This window comes from Carcharodon carcharias, chromosome 9 (assembly GCF_017639515.1).
Source record: "Carcharodon carcharias isolate sCarCar2 chromosome 9, sCarCar2.pri, whole genome shotgun sequence".
NCBI lineage: Eukaryota > Metazoa > Chordata > Chondrichthyes > Lamniformes > Lamnidae > Carcharodon > Carcharodon carcharias.
Genome location: NC_054475.1, coordinates 90,758,980 through 90,785,693, shown reverse-complemented (window position 1 = coordinate 90,785,693; position 26,714 = coordinate 90,758,980). Strand labels below are relative to the sequence as shown.

The 26,714-nt window shown below is 40.3% G+C and overlaps 1 protein-coding gene across 1 annotated transcript in view; it reads left to right on the top strand.

Moving 5' to 3' along the window:
• LOC121282139 (ribose-phosphate pyrophosphokinase 1) overlaps positions 1-26,714 on the top strand; it is a 40,955-nt gene that overhangs the window by 2,838 nt on the left and 11,403 nt on the right. The window contains exons 2-4 of the mRNA XM_041195644.1: positions 15,305-15,488; positions 18,657-18,755; positions 24,069-24,193. Coding sequence (XP_041051578.1) covers positions 15,305-15,488; positions 18,657-18,755; positions 24,069-24,193 — 408 coding nt within the window. The remainder of the gene's footprint in view (positions 1-15,304; positions 15,489-18,656; positions 18,756-24,068; positions 24,194-26,714) is intronic.

Genomic DNA, 26,714 nt, shown 5'->3' with positions numbered 1-26,714 from the left:
CACCAAAGAAATAACCACATTCCGGGCACAATGTTAGCCTTGTTCATCTGACATTGCTAGCCTATTCACCAATGTTCCACTTAAGGAAGCCATAACTATTTGTGCTGCATCGCTATATCATAGTGATCTAGACCTGCCACCATTGCGTGAATCAGTATTCATTGAACTTATGAACTCTGCAACTCGCACAGATGAGTTCAGTTTCAATGACACCATGTATGTCCAAGTAGATGGTGTTGCCATGAGATCCCCTCTAGGCCCAGCTCTTGCAAACATCTTTGTTGGGTTCCATGAGAAATGTGTCTTTGATGGAATGACACCTAATCTCCTACCCCTCACATAGTTCCAATATGAGGTTTTTACGTTAACTGTATTTAAATTTGCAGTTGCATGTAAAAATTTCTTTATGTTTCTTGATGGGCTCCATCCTGCACACAAATTCAGCTTTGAAATGGAGAAGTTAAATGAACTCCCCTTCCTTAAAATACTAGTTGAGAAATCTGCCAGAGGTTCTCTGTCACAGACTACTACAAACCTACCTTCACTGGTCAATATACACGTTCGGGTTCTTACAGCTCCGCATGCTATAAGATTGGTCTTATGGCAACCTTGTAAATAGAGCCCAAGCCATTTGCTCACCATACAAACTTGATGCTGAAATAGGGTGCATTAAAGGTTTCCTGCAGGATAATGACTACCCTGATCAGATCATTTCACACTATATCACGCAAACTCATGAATGGGCCAAAGGTCGACACTTTCGGTGCTGAAAAGTGCCCAATCTACATCAGATTACCTTGGACGGACAAGGTATCTTAAAATTTTGAGCAACAGACAAAGCTAGCTGTTTCATGCTGCCACTATGCCGCTGCTACTATGCAGTAGCAACACAAGTGGTCTTCACCACTAACATGATGCTGCTATCAAGCCAAAAAAAACGTGCTGCCTATCGCACAAATGAGTAATGTGGTATTTGAATTTCAGTTCATGTGATGCTAGATATGTAGGCTGTTCATCCCAAAGACTGGCAGATTGTATGTCCCAGCTGCTGTTCACAACGGACAAGGTACAGACCATAACCAACCAACCCGTGCTTGCAAAACTCAAAACACAATATCCAACATTAGATGTGATTCTGCGATTAGACAACATTTGCTAAATAATCCTCAGTGTGTTTAGAATTAAGTTGACAACTAATTTAAGATTTAGGCTCACAATGTGGTGCGCTTGTGTGTACTGGAAGCTACATATATTAATGCACAGGACCCCATTCTTTGCAGACAGAATGTACACGCATTGCATCTATTTCAGCTAAACAAAATAAGTGACAGCCATTTGCTGACTCAATCCTCGGAAATGCCATGACCAATTGGTGTCGAACTGCCTGGTTTAAATTACAGACAATGCTTGGCAGTTAACTATCAGTCAATGTTGCATTCTCCATGGCAACACTGCTATCGCTCAGAGTTCACTTGCCAACCAATCAGCACTCTCTTCACACACAGTATCAATTGTTGTTTTCCTCTTATCAGGACACTTCACAAGAATACCAATATGAGTGCAAGATGAAAAGCTTCATAATGTCTCTTTTTTTCAGCAATACTCAAGTTCTGTACTATGAAAAGACTAAATGATGTTTTTGTTAACATTCATCCTGGAAAAATATCCTGTGTCAACACTTACAATGGAAGAGTCCTGTCTGTCAGAAACAATAACTTGTGTTTATATAGTACCTTTTAAAACAGCTGTTGATTTAAGTTTCGAACTCCTTCCTAGATCCACTACTTCTGACCAAAGAACAAAATTAAATGCCAAACTATTATTAAACACTGATTAAGTCACAACTGGAATACTGTGTTCAATTTTGGGCACCATACTTTAGGGAAGGTTCAGAGTAGGTTTAGTAGAATGGCACCAGGGACGAAAGACTTCAGGTACATAGAGAGACTAGAAAAGCTGGAGTTATTGCCCTTTCAAGCTTTGACTGTTAAGGGGAGATTTAATAGAGGTGTTCAAAATCTTTGATAATTAAGCGAAACTGTTTCCGATGGCAGAAGGGTCAGTAACACTAATCTTAAATCAGCAGAGATGGATTTAAGATTATTGGCAAAAAAATCCAGTGTCAAGTAGAAGGAAAAAAAAAATACACTCTTATGACCTGGAATTCCTGAAAGGATAGTGGAACCAAATTCAGTAATGGCTTTCAAGAGGTAAGTGAAGAAATACTTAACAAGGGAAAAATTGCAGAAGTAAGGACAAAGAGCAGAAGAGTAGGACCAATTGGATAAGTCTTTCAAAGACCTGGCACAGGCATGGTGGGTCACATGGAGGACTTCTGTGCTGTGTGGTGCTATGATTCTATGAAAATGCTGAAATTTAGGGGCAGGTTTTTCTGGCTGGTGAGTGGCAGTGGGGCCCGCTCGCCAACACGCAAAATGACGCGGGGATGTGTCGGGCACGCATCTCGATGTCACCCCTGTCATTTAGATTTTCAGTTCGGCCTATTAAGGCCCATTTAAAAAAACTAACCTGATTGATGGACCTGCCCATCCAACTTTAAGGTTGGCGGGCAGGCCGGGAGCCCAGGCGGGCTTCAGAAAAAGCATGAAACCTCATCCACGGGCAGGATGAGGGTTTTTAAATTTTTCTTAAATGTTTAAATAAAAGTTATGGGCATGTCCCAATTCACGTGACAGTGTCACATGAAGGGACATGGCAGGGAAACTTTTCTATTAACTTTATTTCAACTTTTGAATCGGAGCCAATCTCCCTGAGGCAGATTTGCCATGAGATCTGTGTGCTCTTTTGGCACTGTCGGCTGAGGGGACACCACCCCCCCCCCACCACCACCACCACCACCACCACCACCACCACCCAGCCTGCACAAGGAGCTTCCTGCTGGGCGTCAAGCTGGGTGGGCCTTAATTGGCTCACTCCTGACCAGAGGTGCCGATCAAAGATCAGAGGCCCCACACCTGCTCCTGCACTCCCCCTCCCCCCCCCCCCCCCCCCCTCCCGATTTTGGGTGGGGGGGGAGTGGGGGTGTGGAAATGTTGCCCTAGGTTTTTGAAATTAAATGCCTAAAAGTATGAAACTTTAAAAAAAAAAATTCACTTGCTTCTTTACATTTCTGCCTGTGATCTATATTTAAATTTAAAAACCTGTCTTGGCAATGTTCTTGTCCGTCTAGGCCTGATATACAAACATTAATGTAACCGATATTTCAGGACAGTGTGTAGTTGCTGTCCTGTCACATTTCTTTTGTTAGCATTTATAATGGGAACTTCCTATATGGAGCTTTAGAGAAAGAAAATAACTTGCATTTATTTGTGCCTTTGTCGCAAAGTACTTCACAGTTAATGAAATACTTCTCAAGCATTGCCATGTGGGAAGCATGATGCCACTTTGACATACAGCAAAGACTCCTTTAACAGCAGTGCTATAAATGGGTAGGTTTTTTTAATTAAGGGATAAATGTTGAGCAGAAGAACTCCACCTTTGACATTGTTCAGAGAAATTTAGCCATATTGTCCAAAGGACAGAACATTTAACGGTGTAGTGCCAAGGGAGTGCTGATATGACGTGTCAACTTGAATTCATATTTATTATATGTAAGTGTTCTATTGCGGTAATGAGCCAATTACATCACCTGATAGTATCAGAAAAAAATGTATGTTGTTTTTTCCCTCTAGCTGAAATGTATAATGCACAAATGAAAGGGGATAGCTTTAACCTAATTTACCTGGGAGGAAATTGACAGGAAAAGATTAGCTTTCCCATCACCTCCCCAGTAATATGCCCTCTGACTTCAAAGAAAAGTTAAATGGGCGGCTGATCGTTTCCTATCAGAGGAACTAGGTTAAAAGAATCCCCATGGAGTTAACACAACTATAAAATATATTTCATAATAAAAAGGATTAGATTGAGTGCTTTGTGACGACTAATTTTGTCATTTAAAGTTTGTACCAGAAGAATGCATCCTCTTGCAAAATCCTATGCCTTTTATTTGAAATAAATTTGACCCTGCTAAATGCAAGTGGGGTACTTGATAAAGTTTCCCTCTGTAGTCTTCCACTAGGGAGTTTTCACAGGAGGTGCACAATGAGTTTGCAAAGGTAGTTGGGGTGTGTACATTTGGAGCTATTGGTTGTAAACTCTTCAAGCTTGGTCACTTTTGAGCTTGAGTACTGCTGGGGCAGTTAAATATTTCCATTCAAAATTTTATATAGGTATGTCAACCCGTGGGCCTTTGGTTCTGGAGACATGTCAGTTAACGGTGTGGCCATTTTGGAGACACTGGTACCTCACGAGTAAGTGTTTGTAACAAAGGAAGCTACCAGGCGTTGAACTTTCTCAAGAAGGGTAATTTTTTTTGCAGAATATGGTTCCTAGGTGGCTATGCCATACGCAGTGTGGTCTGACTAATGTTTGGTACAGTAGTTGAAGATTGATAAAAGTTCCATTTCACAAACCCATGCACCTTGGACACCTTGGAAGCTGCTTGTTGACTTTGTTTGTTCCACTTTGAATTATTTTGGATGTGAATTCCTAACGAGCAGCATTCTTTAGTAACTTCAAGGGGGGAATCATGCATTGTGTAGTTGTGATGTTGCATTTCCCTACATTGAATTTCGTTCCCCATATGTTGGCCCATTTGACAAGATTATTTGGTAAGTATATGAAATAAGTTTTGCAAACTACTTTTCATAGCCATAAGTTTTATATTTTGAGAGAAGCAATGAAATGAAATTTTACACAGCCACCATCACTGTCCCCCAACCCCAAACTCTCCCCCAAAAGTGATGCTTATTTTAATTTTTTTCTCGAGCTGGTCACCCTGAGTGAATGTGTTCCAAAGGGAACAAATACTTGCTAAGCACTGCACTAGGTAAAAACTAAATAAGCCACCCTGCAATTTGAACTGTGTGCCGCAGTAAAATTGCTTTAGGCTCAGATTGCTTCATTCTTCTGGTTTGCCTTGAACTCTTATCATCCTTCTGGTTTGCAGTGGTTTGCTTTGAGCTCTTCTAAGTTCCCAGCTATAACCTCCTTAATGATCGATTCTAATAACTTGCCCACAACAGACATCAAGCTAATGAGCCTATAGTCTCCTGTGTTCTGCCTACCTCCCTTCTTGAATAGAGGGGTTATATTTGCTACTTTCCAATCTAATGGGACCTTTCCAGAATCTAATGAATTTTGGAAAATTAACACCAACACATCGACTACCTCATTAGTCACCTCTTAAGACCCTAGGATGTAGTCCATCGGGACCCGGAGACTTGCCAGCCCGCAGCTCCATCAATTTGCTCAGTACCGTTTCCCTAGTGATTTCAATTTCACCAAGTTCCTTTCTCCTGTTCACCTCCTGATTTGCAGCTATTACTGGACTTTTTTTTTGTATCCTCTATAGTGAACACAGAAGCAAAATATTTATTCATCTCTTCCATCATTTCCTCATTATCTACTATTAACTCCCCACTGACGGACTCGAGAGGACCAACATTCACTTTACCTTTTTCCTTTTTAAATAGCTGTAGAAACTCTTGCTTTCCATTTTTACATTTCTAGCTAGCTTCCTCTCATACTCTAATTTCTTTCTGCTGACTAACCTTTTAGTCATTCTCTGCTGTTCTTTATATTCTGTCCAATCATCTGTCCTGCTGCTCATCTTTGCGGAGTTGTATGCTTTTTCCTTAAGTTTGATGCTTTCCTTAACTTCTTTAGTAAACCACGGGTCCTCCCCTTTGAATTTTTCTTTATAGTAGGAATGTATTTATTCTGAATACTCTGAAATATCCCGTTAAATGTCTGCCACTACTTCCCTATTGATCTATCCTCTAGCCTAGTTTCCCAGTTCACTTCAGCTAGCTCAGCTTTCATCCTCACATGGTTGTCCTTATTTAAGTTTAAGATACTAGTCTTTGACCCGCTTTTCTCCCTTTGAAACTGGATGCAAAATTCAATCAAATTGAGGTCACTGCTGCCTAGGGTGCCTTTACTCTGAGATCATTATTTAATCCTGTCACATTACACAATACCAAATCTAATATAACCTGCTCCCTGGTTGGTTCCAGAATATGCTGCTCTAAGAAACTATCTCAAAAGCATTCTAAGAACTCCTTACCCAGGCTACTACTGCCAATCTGTTTTTTCCAGTTTGTGTAGATTAAAATCACCCATGATTATTGTTGTCCCTTTATCACAAGCACACAATATTTTCTCCTGAAGACTTTGTCCTACACTGTGGTTACTGTTAGGGGGCCTGTAGACCACTCCCACTAATTCCTTTTCCCCCCCTATTGTTCCTCATCTCCACCCAAACCAATTTCTACATCCTGATCTCCTGCAGCAAAGTCATATCTAACTATTGCACCAGTGCCCTCTTAGATTAAGAATGCTATCCCTCCACCTTTAACTAGCTTCCTATTCTTGTATGTCATGTACCACTAAATATTAAGGACCCAATCTTTGTTGCCCTGCATCTACGTCTCCGTAATTGAAAAAAGATCATATTTGTTTACTTCAATGTGGGCCATCCAATTCATTTACTTTATGAATTCTACATGCATTCAGATAGCGAGCCTTCAGTTTTGTCTTTTCGTTACCTTTGAAACATTTAGACTCGACTGTTTGATGTATTCTTAGGCTTTTTCTCTCTGTCTTTTCCTGCCATTCTCTGACCCTTATTTCACTTATTACTATTTTGCTCTCCTGTCTTGACTCTACACATTGAATTGCTACCTCTACCCAAGCTTGACCCCTCACGCCTCTTGTTTAGTTTAAAGCCCTCTCTACTTAGCTAGTTATGCGATTTGCAAGGGCACTCACCCTAGCACAGTTCCCAATCATCCCAAATGTACAGCCCCCACTTTCCCCAGTACTGATACCAATGCCCCTCAAACCAGAACCCACTTCTCCCACACCAGTCTTTGAGCCACGCATTTGTCTCTTTAATCTTATTTGCCCTATGCTAACTTGCACATGTCTCGGGCAATAATTCAGGGGGAGACACATTTCCAAACAATCCACCTACCCAACCCTTCAAGCACCTCCTACCCCGTATATCACAAAGTCTGTAAATCACGGATTGGACTTATTTAGCCATCTCAATGTGTCAAAACGGAGTGGAAGCAAGTCATCCTTAATCCTGAGGGACTGCCTAAGCAGACGGCAGCTATGGAGCAAGTAAAGAAACAAAAGATGGATCTGGAGTAGTGTTTAAATAGCAACAGAGAATTAAATCCACTCTCTGACCTTGGCCTCTTATACTGTTCAAATGAAGCTTGACTAACACTACTCATCTTTTGACTAGGCATTTTATAGCCTTCTGGACTGATGTGTGACATGTGAAGTTTTCAACCTCTAATTTGCAGAAACAGGATCTGTGGTAGCAGTTATAAGGAGAGCATTGTGTGCACACAAAGCAATAGGGTGGGCAGTGCAGTCAGGCTTTCTCCCACACTTGTTTTAAAGTCAGTTGGGGCTCTCGCCCCCAAGTCTGAGGATTGTGGGTTAAAGTTTCGCTACAGGTTCTTGAGTTTGTAATCTAGGCTGATACTTCATTGCTCAATGTTCTGGCCATAATTTATCCTTCTGTCAACACAACCAAACACAAACTGGCAAGTTAATTATCTCATTGTTTTAAGGTCCTGTAAAGTAACTACAGATAATTCTTTGGCTGTGAACTGTTTTCATGCTGAGGATATCAAAGTTGTAATACTTTTTTTTTCTTAAACATTTAGACCAAAAAATTGTGATTTGTAATACACTTTTGAGATTTTGTGGGGTTTGGGAAAATGTCTGGGAAGTTCAAAAGGACTACTGCAGTATAAGATTACCCTTTCAAAAAATCGAATACTGTGGTCTGAAGGCAGTTTGGGTCCAACTTCTGAATTTACCCAGGTCATCCAGTATCTTGTGCAGAGCCAAAATTGCTTTGTACAGATGGTTTGCTTGTGTAAATGCATCCTGGCATGCTTGGTTTACTGGAATTTTATTTTAACTCCTAACTATGTAGTTCTTGAGGCACCTGATATTCGGAGCCAGAAGAAACAAAAATTGGACTTGGTAAGCTGGAATTGAGAATCTTATGACTGAGCTTTGCATGTGGTGTCTTGAATTAAAAGTTCCTATCGGTAAGTCAGCATAAACACTTTGGAATGGGTGAATGCTGGAATTTTTCCCTAAAATCAGATTTAATTTTGTACCAGATCTCATTGTATACAAAAAAAATAGAATACTAAATTTGAAATGAAAATAATACACCTTCAGAAATGAAATGACATGAAAACAATTCAATATAAAAGGAAAGTCTCCTTTAACTCTACCCACATAAGATTTCCAAATCCTATAGCAAGCCCCCCTCTGATGATGGGTTTTGTCTGTCTCTGGTTGGCTAGGCTGTGACTGTTTTAGTTGAATAGTTGCAACTGAAATCATTGAACACCAACTCCTTTTTATTTTGTTCTCAGTGCTCTACTGAGTTCATTCTGAGATGCTAGCACGACTTAATTGAAATTTTGGATTAGAGGTAGTGTTTTGTGGTAATGAAGCTTCTTGGGCCCATTCTAACAACCTGAACTTCAGAAAGAATTGAACAAATTTGAGATTCTAATTCCCATTTCTAATGGCATTTATGCCTAAATTAGTAAGCAGGTACAATTGTCAGGTCATCTTGAAATTGCGCATCCAAATTTCATGCAGGTGTACTGACCATGACTTTTTTAATTGGCTTGTTTTACTCTTGCTAGATCTTAATCTTGAAATTCATAGTTCAGTCTATCATGATTGAATACTAATTTCCAATGCAATTTTGGACTTTCTGGGTGAGGGGGCGGGTAGGGAGATGATGAGAAGAGGGATAATTAATCTGTTTTTACTGCTTAGGCAGAATCATCTGCTCCAGTTTGTGTCAGGCATCATAGCAGGCAGCAGTGAAAAATATTGGGAGATCGCAAAAACCAATTTGGGTTGTTGTGAAACCAGTTTCTATTGTCCGTTCCATCCATCAATGACAGGCTGCATGTCGGGAACTTAATTTCAATTTTTAGCGCTCGTTATAAGCCGTGCTCACCTGAATCATCACACGCTGGACCCTCCGGCACGTCAATCACACTAACTTGTTTCATAACTGTACATAAGCGATGTGCATCTAGCGAGCTGCACCTGGCTTAGGACTTCAAGGTTTGTTTGCCTACCTTGCTTCAGGCAGCACTTGCGAGCATCAGCAACAGGCTTTGCAGGCAGAACCACGTCACATTTAGGGGGGCTCATGGGCAAATCTCTACCTACCAGACCAGCCATAAGATGAGGATGGCCTTTCAATGGCTGCAGGGCTGGACTTGCTTGAGGAACTGAAAGAAGTGGCCTCAGGCAAGTGAAGAGGCTGCAGAGTGAGAGCTGTACAGGGGAAGGGAGTTATCCCAGGCTATGTGTGGGACCACATGTTGACCTGTGCAAGTGGCCTCAGGGTGGTGAAGGCTGAGGAGGCAGTCTCCAGAGATGAGGCCAGATAGAGATGTGATGGTGTGTGTGAGAGAGTGAATGGTGATGTCCCTTGAGCTGGCAGTGAATGAGATGCCAGTGAATGTGTGATGGCCTTGAGTGTGAGAGTTTGGAGTAATGAGATGGCTAACTTACCCTGGCGGCACAGATGAGATCAGTTATCCTCTTTCTGCACTATATGGCCAACCTCTTGTGCGCAGCGTTGGCACTGACCACCCTGTTACTGCCTCCCAAGCTGGAGTAGTGAGATCATTAGGCCACCTGTGGCCAAGGCAGAGATGGAGGACACCACTGCGGGCCTCCAAAAGGCATTCCAGTGACTGGTCACTGAACTATTCCTGGCTTTCAGGGTCATATCTTCACTGGAGCAGCCCTGGGCTGCAAGCATTGAGAACTATGTGTGCAGCTGCAGTTTAGATATGGCACCCAGAGTGAGGAAACAGCAAATTGATGGCGGAGCGGGCAAATTGGAGGCCACCCGCCAACGAGACAGCATATTTCCTGTGACTGCATAATTTGAGGCGGGAAGGGGACGATACAGCATGAAAATCTGCCATTGCGGCTGGCAGGTAAAATGTTTTTCACGCCAGCCACTGCACTTAGTTTAAACTAAGGGTAAAATCATCCTAGAATTGCACTATCTAGAGGTTAATTGAGAGTCTTGTTTGATGCCCCATGCGTGATACTTTTTTGTAAAATTTAATAGCTTTTTGATGTATAATATTTTTCCAGTCATTTTTCTCTCCATTTTAAGTGCTCAGAAATAGCTGAAAACTCCCTTAAAGGATGGATTTTTAGGCAAAAGGGAAAGTGTGGTTCACACACTGTTACAATCTACTGTAAACCAAAATATTACTGTGTAAATCAAAATACTGAATGACCCCCCAAATGAAGAAATTACCAACATGATTTCACTTTTTGTAACTTTAACACGAAACAGAACCAACCAATGTAAATTAAACATGAGTTAACAGGCAGGTGATACTTAAAATAAAAGGGTAAATTTCACTTTAAATAGTCGATACAAGGAAGGTACGTCTTATACAACCACAAACCTTCCCCTTCATATATGACATTGTGTAGTTACCCAGTTAATTGGAACACCATTGGTCTGTGCGCAAGCTTAACCCAGACCTTTCTGTCACTTTCCATTTCAACACACCACCCTGCTCTCATGCCCACATGTCTGTCCAAGGCCTGCTTCAGTGTTCCAGTGAAGCTCAACGCAAACTGGAGGAACAACACCTCATCTTCCGACTAGGCACTTTACAGCCTTCCGGTCTTAACATTAAGTTCAATAACTTCAGTTCATGAACTCTCTCCTCCATCCTCACCCCTTTTTTCAAATATTTGTTTTTAAATTGTTATATTGTTATACATTTTGTTTTCCAATCTATTTGTATTATTTTTTAAGTTTATTTCCATTCATTGTTTTATCTGCCTTTTAGCCTATTTTGATCTTCCCACACCACCCCCCCCCCCCCCCATTAGGGCCATCTGTCATTTGCTCATTCTGCTTTCTACTCTTAATGTCACCATTAGCACCTCCTTTAGCCAGTATCATCACCATCAACACCCCTTCGACCTTTTGTTCATGACATCTTATTACAACCTCTCCTTTGCCTCCACCTATCACTGGCCTTCTATGCAGCTTTATCTGACCCAGCCCCCTTAAACAGTATATATTTCACCACATTTCTACTTTTTTTAGTTCTGAAGAACAGTCATCTAGACTTGAAACGTTAACTCTGTCTTTCTCTCCACAGATGCTGTCAGACCTACTGAGTTTTTCCAGCAATTTGTTTTTGTTTCAGATTTCCAGCATCTGCAGTATTTTGCTTTTATCCACAATATGCTGTTTCTTATTCATGTATGGTAGGTCAAAAGTCCTATCCGACAACCGCTTTCACCTCAGTTTTATGGCTATGACTTATCATCAGCAAGGCATGCTCCACAAACCCTCTCTCCTGTGGGTCATGACAGCATGATGATGTAGCTTTCCAGAATTCCTTTTCAACCGACCAACCAATTCATGGTTAGGCCACTTATGGTAAAACTAGTGTCTCTAAGCTATTTACATAACCTTCCAAGTTCTAGACCTTTTTAGCCAGCTGTCACAGTGCCTCCAAGAACTTTTGTCTCCTTTTCTGCCTAACAGAAATATGGACCTGTTCCTAAGAGAGATTTACTTATTTCTCTGTGTTTCTCTTGCTGTCTCTGTCTGCTGTTTCTGTTTGCATTTATGTGCTAATCGCGCTTGGCCTCCTGCTCTCCTTTGTCTTGCAATTCTGTATCTGACCACATGGCTTCTGCCTTGATTTCTTTCCTGTTGGTACTGCTTCCAGGTCAAGGATTGCCAGGTCACATGGCCAGCATTTCTTCTTATCCATGAAAATTGCAACTGATCCCTTTAACATTTGATGCGAGGTCTTAAAAATTCTTCAGAACAATTACAGGATCCACAGACATTTTAAAGAAATTACAAATTTTTTTCTTACTGCTTCTAGGTCAAAAGTCGTCACAGCATTCTCCTGAAGGAGAACTGTATTGTGGCATTAAGCACACTAAAGAGTATTGAGTGCCCCGTCACTTTTTACACGTAGTATTTGCAATGCTGGCATCTGGATTTCAGCAAAATGCAATATTGTGAATATCATATTCCATACATGAATTGTATCTGAAGCTAAATGGCACTGGATTGCATTAACCATGTGGTTTCTGATATTTCTAAAGTGGCTAAGCAAAAGATTACGTTGCTCAGCTAAAGCTCACTTGCTTAGTACACTTCGACAGGATTAGTTGTATATAACCAAGGTATAAACAGGCTTGATTACAACAACGACTTGTATGTAGACGACACAATACAAATATTATGTTCCAAGGTGTTTCATAAGAACATAATATTGAAAAAAAATGACAGAGCTACATAAGGAAATATTGGATCAGATGACCAAAATCTTGGCCAAAGAGGTAGGTTTTAAGGGGTGAATTAAAGGAGCAAAGTGGAGTGGTGAAGGGAGGGTTTTCCATTGCCTGGGGGTCAAGGTAACTGAAGTTATGGCCACAAATGTGGAGTGACTAAAATCAGGGAAGCTCAAGAGGCCGGAATTAGCCGAATGCTGATATCTTGGCGGGTTGCAGGACTGGAGGAGATTACAGATATAGGGAAAGGTGAGGCCATGGGAAAATTTTGAAACTGGAATAATTTTAAAACCAAGATACTGCTTGATGCGCTGTCAGTGTAGGTCATCAATACAGGGATGATAGGTGAACAGGATTTGTGAAAGTTAAGACACACATGACAGAATTTTAGATGATCTCAAGTTTACAGAGGGTAGTATGTGGGAAACCAACCAGGATTGTGTTGGAATAGACAAGTCTAGAGATAACAAAGGAATGAATGACGGTTTCAACAGAAGATAAACTGAGATAGTGAAGACAGGAAATGTTATTGAGTGGAAATAGGCCATCTTAGTACAAAAATGTAGTTGGAAGCCCATGGGGTTAAATATGACACCAAGATTGCTAAGTTTTTGGTTTAATTTCTGACTGTTGCCAGAAAGAGGGTTGGAGTTGGTAGTTAGGAAACTGAGTTTGGAGCAGGGACTTAAAAACAATGACTTCAGTCTTTTCCAGTATTTTAATTGGAGGAAATTTCTGCTCATACGAACATACAAATTATTATTAGGAGCAACAGTAGGCTACTTGGCCCCTCAAGCCTCCTTCCCCCATTGTAACCTCCACTCCACATTCCTGCCTACCTCTGCTAACCTTTCACCCCCTTGTTTATCAGGATTCTATCTAGCTCTGCCTTGAAAACATTCAAAGACTTTGCTTCCAATGCCTTTTGAGGAACAGACTTCCAAAGACTTGACTGTCAGAGAAAAAATTTCCCATCTCGGTCTTAAATGAGCAACCCCTTATTTTTAAACCATGACCCCTAGTTCTAGATTCTCCGACAAGAGGAAGCATCCTCTCCACATTGGAAGCGATGGGTGATGGTGGTAGATTTATAGGAGAGGGGGACAGAAAATGAAGAGAACTTGGCTAGCTTTTGATGGTCAGCAATTTAGTGGAACAGGTGAAGGGCAAAAGAGGTGGATCTCATGGACGAGATCAGCTTGGGAATAAGCGCTTAATTTACAGTTTTTAAAGCGTTATTAATGTGCAAATGAGCTTATTTTCTAGGCCCAAAAATGTCAGTGTGCTTGATTTGAATTAGGAACCAGGGGCCCAGGGCTCATTTGAAATTTGGCCTCTGGCCTCTTCTGAATACTCTTAAGGAGCCTTTTGGTTTTCCTGAGGCAGCTCGTCTGTTTCCTCTGGGTTGGCTGTGACACTGACAATGGCCCTCAGGTAGCTCGTGGAGAAGAGCACTGATCAGCATTGCTGTGGAGGGACACTAAAGTTTCTGACTGATTTTGGAGAGGAGATTTCATACAAACATTAGGTCCCTAACCCCTCGTTTAATATTGTAAGGGGCAATACAACCTTTTATGCCTGTCTCATTCCAGGAAATTCTAGGCTTGCTTCTACCTCCATAACCTTGTATGCCCCCACCTTCTGCCTCAAACCATCTGCTGCTGAAATCTTCATTGACTGTTTTTGTTACCTCCTAGATTTGCAATTCCCAAGGCTATCTTGGCCAAACTCCACTTCTTCATCCTCCGTAAACATTAGCTCATCCAAACTCCTGACCATATCCAATTTTGCTCACCCAATACCCCTGTCTTCCCTGATCTACATTGGCTCCTGATCCACCAATATCTCTAATTTCAAAAATTCTTTATCCTTATGTTAAATCGCTTCAAGGTTTTGACTGTCTCTATAACTTTCTCCCAGCCCTACAATCTCTCCACCCTGTTTCCTTCTCTCCTTAAACATCTCCATCTTCAACACTTTTTTCCTTAGAATCCACATCATTGACCAATCTTTTGATCACCCCGCCCAATATTTGTCTCTGTCCATTTTTTTTTTGATTACACCTCTGATGCAGCCCTTTCTACAGTAAAGGTGCAATATAATGCAAATTTGTGTTAAGTAGTAAATAATCGTGGTCTTAGGTATATGCTTGAAATCTTTTACTTTGTTAATAAATATTTTAATTTAATCTTTAAAGATCTCTAAAGGTTTTGGTGGGCTCAATACTTCCGAATTCAGTGCACACGTCTCCTCATAATAAATACAAATTGCAAAACCGTTGTAATAGTGCGATCAAGTTTCCCTTGTGGATTTGGTCTGCCTGGCGCACACCATCTGCCAAGTCATAACACTGAATACAGCGAATAGTTGAGGCCCCAACACAGTTTGCAAAAACAGAATTTGATGGGGCTTTATGATCATTCTAAAAGGTATGGTACCTGGAAAGAGGGAGCATTCACAGTGCTAATTACCATGGATATCAGGAAGGTTGTCTAGCAGTAGGAAATGGCACAAGGGAATAGGAGGCGAGTCTCAGATTCTTGAACACAAAGAGGTCATTAGGGGTGAAATTAGAGAGGTGGAAATTCAGAGCTAGGATGCAATTTTGTGTGAGATGTGCTCATGTTGGATTTCCTTGGACTTGCCAGCATGGATGATTTGGGAGCTTGCAATTCCATACTCTTGACCTGGTTGTGTTTTTTTTTTTAATTTTATTGTTCCCTGTCTCCAGCTTCCTGTCCAGTGTCCTAGTATTAGTACTGTAGTGTTTCACATATACTGATTGCCGCCTGTGATGCACTGTCCTTCGCATAACAAAATTTCACTGAATATGTTTCTTCTTCTTCCCCTCTTTCTCCCTTCTCTGCCCCCAAAGTGTGGAGATTGGTGAGAGCGTTCGAGGTGAAGATGTTTACATTGTACAGAGTGGTTGCGGAGAAATCAATGACAATTTGATGGAGTTGCTCATCATGATTAATGCCTGCAAGATTGCCTCGGCCTGCCGTGTTACTGCAGTCATACCCTGCTTCCCTTATGCCAGGCAAGACAAGAAGGACAAGGTAGGGTCAATATTTTGAAATAAATATCCTGTCAGTATTAACACAAAACAAACAAAAGAATTTTAAAAGGAGCTGTTGAGGGAAAGGGAGGTAAGTGGGTCAACAAGAGTAAGTATGAAGGGTGACTAGGACTTAGTGTAGCATAAAGGCAGAATTCAAGCTGGGGTGGTGGTAGTGGGGGAATAAGGATGTGGTATTTAGGGTGGGGGTGTGGTATGAGTCATCAACATAGATGTAGAACCTGATATGGGAAGTGTAAAATTCAAGGGCCCAATTAATAGCACTAAAGAGCAACATATCCCCAGGACCAGGTGGTTTTCACCCCGGGATTTTGAAAGAAGACAAGAACATCGCAGAAATCCTAACTATAATCTTCCAGTTCTCAATTTGGAAGCATTCCTTTAAATTGAAACATTGCTCATCACTCCACTATTTAAGGAAGGTGAGAGGGAAATGAAGGAATTATAGACCAATTAGCCTATCTGTTGGGAAATTACTAGTCTGTAATTAAGGATAGGAAGACTGAACATCTTAAAACTTTAAGCGGAACTTTCAGCTGATCAGAGAGCCAGCATGGATTTGTAAAGGGTAGGTCATGCCTGATGAATCTGGTTTAATATTTTGAAGAGGTGACTGAAGCAGTGGACTGGGACGTGTCTATTGATGTTGGTTGTATAGGTTTTGCAGAAGGCATTTGATAAAAATCCATCATGAGAGACTGTTAACTAAACTTCAAGCTTATAGAATTGAAAAGGAAGTATCCACCTAGTAGCAAATTGGCTGAGTGGCTGGAGACACCGTAGGGATAATGGGAACTGTAAATCACAGACTGTGAATATTGGTGTCCCACAAGGATCTGTGTTGGGGCCTCAATTATTCATTGTTGTGATGCATGCCAGGTGGACTAAATCCACGAGGAAAACTTAGCTGCACCATCACAATGGTTTTGCAATTTGTATTTATTACAAGATATATGCACTGAATTTGGAGGTAATGAGCCCACCAAGACCTTTAGAGATTTTTAAAAATTAAATAAAATATTTATTAACAAAAAATTAAAGATTTCAAGCATGTACATTCGACTACAATTACTTACTACTATGACAAATCTTAAAATGTCTAATTGACCTCACTCCCAATTACACATCCCCTTTATGGCAACAGTCCAAAATAGATTTTAGGCTTAAAACAAAACCAGCAAATTAACACAATACTCGCTTGACAGTGGAATCCAAATGTTTTTTCTCCCATTACAGTTACTTTACATTGCGGATTTATGCACAAATGGCTGGAGGCTTCTTGAAGGCTATTTCGCATATTCCTGTTAGATCTTACATGGCTTTCCTCATATAGCCTTTCATTCTCCTTTATATATGTTTCTCTCTCTTTTAATATGTAAATTCTATTGTTCCATGTGTCTTTGAAACTGTATCTTCCTCATAATATAAAAACTTTTCATGTTGCCAATATTGTCAGTAACCTTTGAGAAAAATAAACACACTTCTTAGCCTTGCTTAACTTGCTAGTTGTAAACAGACTAACATCCCTTTGAAATCCAACAATCCCTTCATTTATCTAAAAATGCAAATTTCCTTCACACCTTACATGTTAAGCCAGCATCCATGTTAGCATGTCAAGCATACTTCTCTGTACCTAGCTACTATTGATGATTTCAAACTTGACTCCAAATGTAATTAAATCACATAGACAGAATCACCTATACTTACCCCCATAAACCTACTTCATAATAAACCAGAAAATTATTATACTTTCGTCACATCATTAACAACTTATGTGGCTTTCAATCCTGTCATCTATCAAAATTTGACGATGGCACAAAGCTAGGTGGTATACTTACAAGCTTAGAAGCAGTATAGACAGAAGCATAAAATTACAAAGATATTGACAGGTTAATGGGCATAATTGTGGCAAATGGATTTCTATATAGGCAAAAGCAAGGCCATCCACTTTAGACCTAAATGTGATTGAACAGGGCATTTTCAAAATGGTGAAATTTGCAAGCCATAGAAGCCCAAAGAAACTTGAGGTTCAGGTACACACATTAAAATATCATGAAAAGGTACAGAAAATAATTCATGATTAATAGAATGCTGGCCTTTAGAAGATTAAAATACAAGGGAGTAGCAGTCAAGGTTCAACTATACAAAGCACTGCTTAGACCACACCTGAAGTACTGCAAGCAGTTCTGGACACCAAACATTAGGAAAGCTATATTTGCTTTTGAGTGAGTGCAACATAGATTTATCAGAATGATGCCTGTACTCCAAAGGTTAAGATATGAGGTGGGGTTAAAACAAGCTAGAATTGTATTCCTTGGAGTTTAGAAGGTTAAGGAGTGATTTGATTGAATTATTCACAATAATAAGGGGAATAGATTGGGAGAAACTATTTCTGCTAGTTGGAGAGCCTAGGACAAGAGGCCATAATTAGTCAAACCATTCAGGAGTGAAATTAGGAAACACTTTTTCACAGGTGGTAGAAGTTTAAAACTCTGTTGCAAATGGCAGTTGTTGCCACGTCAGTTGCTAATTTCAGAAGAGATTGGCTAAGGTCACAAGGAATATGTGCAAAGGCGGGAGTTAGGCCACAGATCAGGCATGATCTCAAATGACAGGGCTTGAGGGGGTAACTGTTCCTATGATAGATCCTTGAAAACTCTAAGCATGCTGGGTGAGGAAAAGCCTTTGGCAATGCTGTGGTTATGATTGGATAGCTAAGACTGGAATAAAGTATGGTTTGCCCCATTGAGCTATACAGTGGAAGAGGCTTTGGAGGAGAATGGTATAGTTGATCATGTGAAAGACTGCAGAGGGGACAAGGAAGATAGCTTTTTATTTTTACAGTAATGTACTCCTAGGTTTTTTGGACCAATGATTCACTAATGGTGCATCTTGTTGAGTTTAGGAAACTGTAATACTCCAACAATGGCCTTTCAAGAGTTGAGCAGAAAATTAAAATTGACTATACTAACTTTCTGAAGAAAATGTTCCTGAAAATACTGTATTGAAATGTACTTTATGGATTAAGTGCCAAAAACAATTTTAGGATGGATGCCTAAAACACTTTAAGAATTGATCTTGGTTTTTTAAAAAAACATGTATCTTTGCCTGAGATTTGATTGTAATACTGAATTGATCTTATTTTCAGAGTCGAGCTCCTATTTCGGCAAAATTGGTTGCTAACATGCTGTCTGTGGCTGGGGCAGATCACATCATCACAATGGATCTGCATGCGTCTCAGATACAGGTGAGATACTCTGCTTTATTGGAATAAATATGCAAATTCTGTATTGGCACAATGTGGATACAACTGCAGCCAATGATCTAAAACTCTTGTTTTTATTGCAGTTTTCATTTTAAAGCACTTGACTAATATCAACTCAGTGAGGTCATCAATTAGCATACTAATGACATTTCAAGAGCTAAGCAGAAAGCCAAAATTAACTATTTAAAATCTTGCCTAAAATGCTGAAATACCATGTGAAGCAAGTCTTAAATACTGTCATCATAATTGTTTTACATGCTTAGAGGAATGGTAATCAGCCAGAGGTACTAAATAAATGCTAAAGCAGGTGTGTAAAACCTGTAGGCTTTAAGTACAAAACTATTGCTACTGTTCCACAACTATAACCTTATTTAAAGGGTAATGAGCAAGTTGTTGATCTATCGACAATTCTTTTATTAAAGTAGGCTAAATCTGTGATGCTGGGTAATCGGTCACTGTTTCTACTTTTAAGAATGAAAGAAGTAGGAGTAAGCCATTTGCTGCTTTGAGGCGGCACTGCTCATAGCTGATCTGATCTTGGCCTCCACTCCTAAATTTGTCAAACACAAATTCGCTTTCATAAAATCTGCCCAATTTGTATTATAATTTTCTAAATGCCCTGCAACTAAATAATTTGCTTACTATTGAATTCCAGCATTTTCCCAATGACAGATGTTAAACTAACTGACCTTTGCTTTCCTGCTTTCTGTCTCCTTATTGATTAGGAGTGTTACATTTGCAGTTTTCCCCCAATCTGCTGGGACCTTTCCAAAATCTAGGGAGTATTGGAAAATTACAACCTATGCATCCACTATCTCTGCAGCCACTTCTTTAAAGACCCTAGGATGCAGGCCATCAGATCTGAGAGACTTGTCAGCCTTTAGTCCCATTAGTGTGATTAGTGCTTTTTCCAGTGGTGATTGTTTTAAGTTCCTTCCTCCCTTTTGCCCCTTAATTTTCCGCTCTTATTGGGATGCTTTTAGTGTCGTCTTGTAGAGTTTTACTTTCTCAGTGGAAGACATCTTTGAGAGTTTTGAAATAACTCCTGAAAGGTCTGCTACCGCTCCTCTACTGTCTTATCTTTTAACATTTTCCCAGACCAATTTAGCCAACTTGACTTTCATACCTTTGTAATTGCCCTTTTTTTTTAAGTTTAAGGCACTTGTTTCAGATCCAGATTTCTCACCGTTAAACTGAATATGAAATTCATCATGTTATCACTTTTGCCCAGGGGATCCTTTTCCATAAGATTGTTAATTAATCCTGTTGATTACCAGATCTAAAATAGGCTCTTTCCTGATTGGTTCCAAAAACTGTCCTGAAAACACACCATGAACTTGCCCCAAAACTGTCCTGCAAACACGCCATGAACTTGCCCTCTAGGTTACCTTTGCCAATTTGATTTGTCCAATCCATGAGAAGATTAAAATTGCCCATGATTATTGCAGTACCTTTTGTTACTAGCCCCCATTTCTGGATTTATACTCTGCCCTAACAGTGTAGCTACTGTTAGGGGGCCTGGTAGATGGCTACAACTAGCAGTGACTTCTATCCCTTGCCATTTCTAATTCCCACCCAAACTGGTTCTACGTTTTGATCTTCCAAGCCAAGATCATTCTTACTACTGTACTGATCGTGTCCTTTATTAAATGAGCTACCCCATTTCCTCCTTTCTGCCTACCCTTCCAAAATGTCAAGTACTCTTGAATATTCAGTTCTTTGCAACACATTTCTAATGGTCTTACTGTTTTTCTCTATTCTGGCCCTATTTGCTGGTGTACTGTTATGTTTGTTTGTATGTTCTGTTCCTTCCTGTCAGTCTGGTTATCATCACCTATATCACTAACCTGCACTAATGCCTTGCCCATTATCTTTAAACTTGTAAATTTCCCTTCACCTGAATCTACCCTACCCTCCTCCTTTAAACTATTTGGTTTAAAGCCCTAGCATGGTTCAAGTGATGCCCACTTTAATGGAACAGCTTCCTCTTTTCTAGCACTGGTGCCCCATAAGTTAATTCATTTCTCCCACTCAATCTTTGAGCCACACATCAACACTGATTAACTCTTTGCCAATTTGATCAAGGCTTGAGTAGTAATCTAGTTGTTATTACCTTGAGGGTTATATTAAAACGCAGAAGTCCAAACTGCTCTTACTCCCTTCGCAGAATCCCTTACTTAGTCTGTCATTGGTATCCATGTGGACCACAACCACTGGATCCTTCCCCTCCCACTCCCAAGTTCTTCTCCAGCCCCAAGGAAATGTCTTTATCCCTGATACCGGGCAGGCAACACAGCTTCTGGGTCTCGCTCGCTCAGCTGCCGGGAGTATCTATCCCCCTAAATATTATGGTTTCCTACCACAACTTCATTCCTTTCCACTGCCCCAACTTGAATTTCTCTCTGTACCATGATGCTGTGGTCAGTTTATTCCCTATGCTCATTCACACAGGCTACAAGAACCATGTACTTGTTGGACAAGTACAAGGCCCGAAGCTCCTCTAGTGCTACCTTCTGGATCCAGAGATGAAGTGGGAATGACTGCTCTTGACATGAAGGCAGCATTTGACTGATTGTGGCATCAAGGAGCCCTAGCAAAACTGGAGTTGATGGGAATTAGGGGGAAAACTCTGCTGATTGGAGTCATACCTAGCACACAGGAGGTTGTTGGAGGTCAATCACCTCAGTTCCAGGACATTACTGCAGGAGTTCCTCAGGGTAGTGTCCTAGGTCCAGCCTTCTTCAGCTGCTTCATCAATAACCTTCTATTATAAGGTCAGAAGTGGGGGTGTTCGCTGATGATTGCACTGTGTTCAGCACCATTTGCGACCCCTCATACTGAAGCAGTCTATGTCCAAATGCAGCAAGACCTGGACAATATCCAGATTTGGGCTGACAACTAGCAAGTAACATTTGTGCCAGGCAATGACTATCTGCAACAAGAGAGAATCTGACCATCACCCCTTTACATTCAATGACGTTACCATTGTTAAATCCCCTACCATCAACATCCTGGGGGTTTCCACTGATTGGAAACTCAACTGGACTATCCATATAAATACTGTTGCTACAGGAAAAGATAAGAAGCTAGGAATCCTACGGCGAATAACTCACCTGCTGACTCCCCAAAGTTTGTCCAGCATCTACAAGGCTCAAGTCATGAGTGCGATGGAATACTCTCCATTTGTCTGGATGAGTGCAGCTTCAACAACACTGAAGAAGTTTGACGTCATCCAGGACAAAGCAGCCTGCTTGATTGGCACCACCTCCATATTCACTCTTTCCGCCACCGATGCACAGTGGTAGTAGTGTGTACCATGTACAACAGGCGCTGCAAGAACTCACCAAGGCTTCCCAGACAACACTTCCAAACCCACAGCCACAACCACCTTGAAGGACAAGGGCAGCAGACACATGGGAAAGCCACCACCTGGAAGCCTATCACCATCCTGACTTGGAAATATATTGCTGTTCCTTCATTGTCATTGGGTCAAAATCCTGAAACTGTTTCCCTAAGAGCACTGGGTATGCCTACACATCATGGACTGCAGCAGTTCAAGAAGGCAGCTCACCACCACTTTCTTGAGGACAATTAGGGATGAACAGTAAATGCTGGCCTAGCCAACAACACCCACATCCCATGAATGAATAAAATAAAATAAAAAATTCCCACACCTACCACACTTGTCACAACACCCTCCTGTCCTTTACTATGAGCAAATCAGAAGTGCTTAACTTAAGATGCGTGACTGCCTTCTGGAACAAAGAGTCCGGGTAACTTTCTCCCTTCATGAAGCGACAGTGTCTGAAGCTTGGACTGCAGCATATCAGCTTTCCTCGAACTGACTGCAGATGTGGTTCTTGTGGATCACTGGTGTCTAACTACCACATGCTACATCTGCAGCCTCTACCATCACATCTCTTGCCCTGCCATCTGCTGTTTTATATTTTATTTAACTAATTAGGTTTTCAAGTTTAAAAACTATAAATAGACAATTATAATTCTAATCTAGGCAATAATCTTTTTTAATAAATTTAGATATTTAACCCACTGTCTTAATGTAACTCTTTTTGTTCATTTTTTAAAAAATATCTAGTGCACCTCTTAGCCTGCCTCACCAAATTGCCATACTTGTCAAATTCTCTTACAGTCTGGTAGAATCTGCACTTGGACGAAACTGCTTTGTGCTAATACTCTTATTAATTTGTTTACTGTTTTACTTGCCCTGATTTCCAAATCTCAGTGTAATCCAATGACATGGTTTAGAGAAGAAATACTCACCAACCAATCACTTACCTGCTTTCCTGTAATGTCACTCTTTGGATCTTTTTCCTTTTTCTTGAACTCCTAATTCAAAACTGGAGGTCTTGTGACACGGTGTCTGAGCTAGAAGCTCTGGGTTTGAATCTCACTTCAGGACTTGAGGGTCAGGGTAGGTGTGTTCATAATGCAACCAAATAGGTTGAGTATCAACTTGTAAATCTTTCCAACATACACCAGTGGCAGGCTGTAAGTGGCATAGATTCCTGGTCAGTTGTGTGATGGAAAGAAATTGAAGCCTCTACCATCACTATCCATAGCTCCAGGCTACAACATGCTTGTAAAAGTGTATGTTGCCACAGCAACTCAGATTCTTTGGAGGACCAGTTGGCTGAACAGCTGGTGTGGGTCAGATTGGTGTCAACAGCACGTAGTTTGATCCCCATTCTGGCTGGAGTGGATTTGGGAACTCTCTTCTAGCCCTACCCCTGGTGGAGTTCTTGGTACTGTGTTTCTGAGCTGCCTTCCTACAGAGAACTCTTGGAGTTTGAAAGCTTTTAAATGCTTTTTCCCTTGCAGTGTGCTCTGACCTACCACTGCTGGTCTCCATGCAGTTTTTAAATGTTCCACTCTCCCACTGTGCTTTGTTGCCCTTCCAGTGATCAGGACCAAACAAGCATGTGGACACAAAGGGGATTTAGCTAATATCTTGAACAGTTATCACAAGGATAACCATTGAATGAGGCACCAGAGGGGTGACTCACACCTATGGAACTTTACCCCCAGGTTGGAACTGTGCCCCAGGGTGAATCAGTACTTTTGAGAATTAGAGAAATGTGGGATATGCTTGAAAAGTGGCATGACAAATGTCATCGTGATTAATTTTCTTTTGACAATTTCTTATACAGTCGTGTGTTTATTCAGTACTGTGTTTATATCTTTATGTTTTCTCTAAAACCATCAAAACATCCTAGCTCCTACTTTGTCTACTTGTATTATACCAAATTCCTTTGACTCTTGTTGCTTCTCCCACAGGGTTTCTTTGATATCCCAGTGGATAACTTGTATGCTGAACCAGCAGTACTTAAGTGGATTAAGGAGAATATTCAAGAATGGAAAAATGGCATTATTGTGTCTCCTGATGCTGGTGGAGCCAAAAGGTGGGTATTTGGAGGGATGCAAAAGAAGAAACCAGGGACTGAACTTTCAATTTTGTGGGGGTGTAAAACACACAATATCCGATCGTTGGTCAGGTATACACATCGTCTGATTTTATTCTCCATTGTGGAAAGAATCTTCTTCTAAATCAGCAAAGTAACAGTAAACATATCTTGTTTTAATTTTCTTGGGGCATTTTCATGGTATATAAACCAAAGTGCCAGTAGCTTTCAAACTAAATCAGGCTGCATAAATTGAGAGGCAGTAAAGAAAGGAGGCTCTGCTCACCAAAAATAAGATGCCCTCCTCCATGGTGTAATCTCCATTACTTGAAACTTCATTTATGATACGTGCCCAACCTGCAAAGATCACTATTGCTGTTTTCTGGGCTTTGTTAAAGGTTATTTTTGAACTTGGAAGGTTTTGTGTTTTTTTAAATAAATTATTCAATGCTATTTTTCATCATTTAAATTCAATATAAAATCTTATTTGCAGCTTTTTCCTATATAAAAGATTTTTTTGTTTTAAAGGTGGCTCAAATTTTAATTTTAAAATTGCATTTAAAGCTATTAATCAATTACAATGGTGCAATTAATATTTCATTATAATTGTACTTTTTGTGCATTTAAACTTAAAATAAAATGACACTTAGTTAATATAAGTCTGGAATACTTGGCAATGTTCCACCAAAGTTGGATAGTTATGCTGCAGAACCATTTTCATACTACAGAAGTAACACTCTCTTAAATTCATAAAAAGCTGCCAACTAATGAAGTAACATAATTGCGTTTTAATTGAATGGTGTGGTTTCTCCCTAAAGCAAATTTGCTCATGAGACAGCCAATCAATCACCAAATGTATATTTTTTTGGGCTGGGACAGGATTTCTCTAGATCCAAATTTTAATCTCGTAATTCATAACTGAGTTGAAGGAGTCGCTCTAAAAGCAATAGGTCAATCCCCTAAACTTTATAAGGAGTATAAGTCAGAGATTCATAAATGAATCTTAATCCCTTCACCAAACTCCCCATCAAAGAACCAACTGGAAATTCACTGTTTTCATCGAGAAAATTTGGACTCCTAATTATAAGGTCACCAAACCATCATGCATCAACTGATTTTGATTTAAGATAATGTCAGTGCTACCGACGTTCCCCCGCCCCCGTGAGAAAGCTGGACCATAAAATCGCACCCTAACATTTCTTGTATCTATTCCATGCAAATGAACTCCTCAAACTTTGAACTCCTGTAACCCCTTGAAGTTCTTTTTTGTCAAAAAAAGCATTTCATATTTATTTCAAGTAAATTTTTTCATTTTGCTTTTAACTAACCTATAACAGCTCTTTTTCAAACTTTGCATTGTGATTAATTGGAGTAGTAATTAGTGGCAGAGATTCACTTACTGTATCTCGTGACACATATCTTGAACACGCTGTTATATCTTTATTTTGGATAGGCAGCCAGATTGAGCCATTGGGTAAAATGTTTAAACGGCTGTAAAATATATGTAGTAGAACAATTCTAAGGGTCAGGTTTTCACAGTACATCTGTGAAGAGTCCTTTTACCTTCTTTTCAATCATGTTTCAATACCACACAGACAAGGCTGACTCCCTATTTAATCCCATCACTTATGTTTAAACAAATAATATAAGAAGTAGGAGCCTGAGTAGGCCAATGAGCCCATTGAGCCTGCTTCACTATTCAATAAGATCATTGTTGATCTGATTGTGGCCTTAACACCCTGTCAATCAAAAAATGTCTAACTTAGCCTTGAAAATATTCGATGACCCAGCCTCCAACGCTCTGTGTGAAAGAGAATTCCAAAGACAAACAACCCTCTGAGAGAGAAAAATCCTCTTCCTCTCCATCTTAAATAGGAGACCCCTTATTTTTAAACTGTTCCCCCAGTTCTAGGTTCTCCCACAAGGGGAAGCATCCTGTCAAGCTGCTCAGAATCATGTTTCAATAAGATCACCTCTCATTCTTCTAAACTCTAATGAGTATCATTCAACCTTTCCTCATGAGACAACCCTAAATGCAAGTATATTCTTCCTCAATGAGACCAAAAATGTGCACTAGGATGTAGGTGTCACTAAGTAGGCTATCATTTATTACCCTCCCCTAATTGCCCTTGAAGATGGTGGTGAACTGCTGCAGTCCATGTTGTAGAAGACCCAGTGTTGTTAGGAAGGAACGGCGATATAGTTCCATCAGGATAGTGTGTGAGATCTCCCCAATCCCCTATACAGTTGTAGCAAGGCATCCCTATGTTTATCTTGTTGACCTTGCAATAAAGGCCAACATTCTGTATGCTTTTCTAATTACTTGCTGTACCTGCATGCTAACTTTGATTCATGTACAAGGACACATCTCTATCTTTGTACCACAGCATTTGTGGTTTCTCACCATTTCAGTAATATTCTGTTTTTCTATTCTTCTGTCAAAGTGCACAACCTCACATTTTCCCACATTATATTCCATCTGCCAAATATGGCTACAAACAGTCAGCCCCTTCATCCAAGT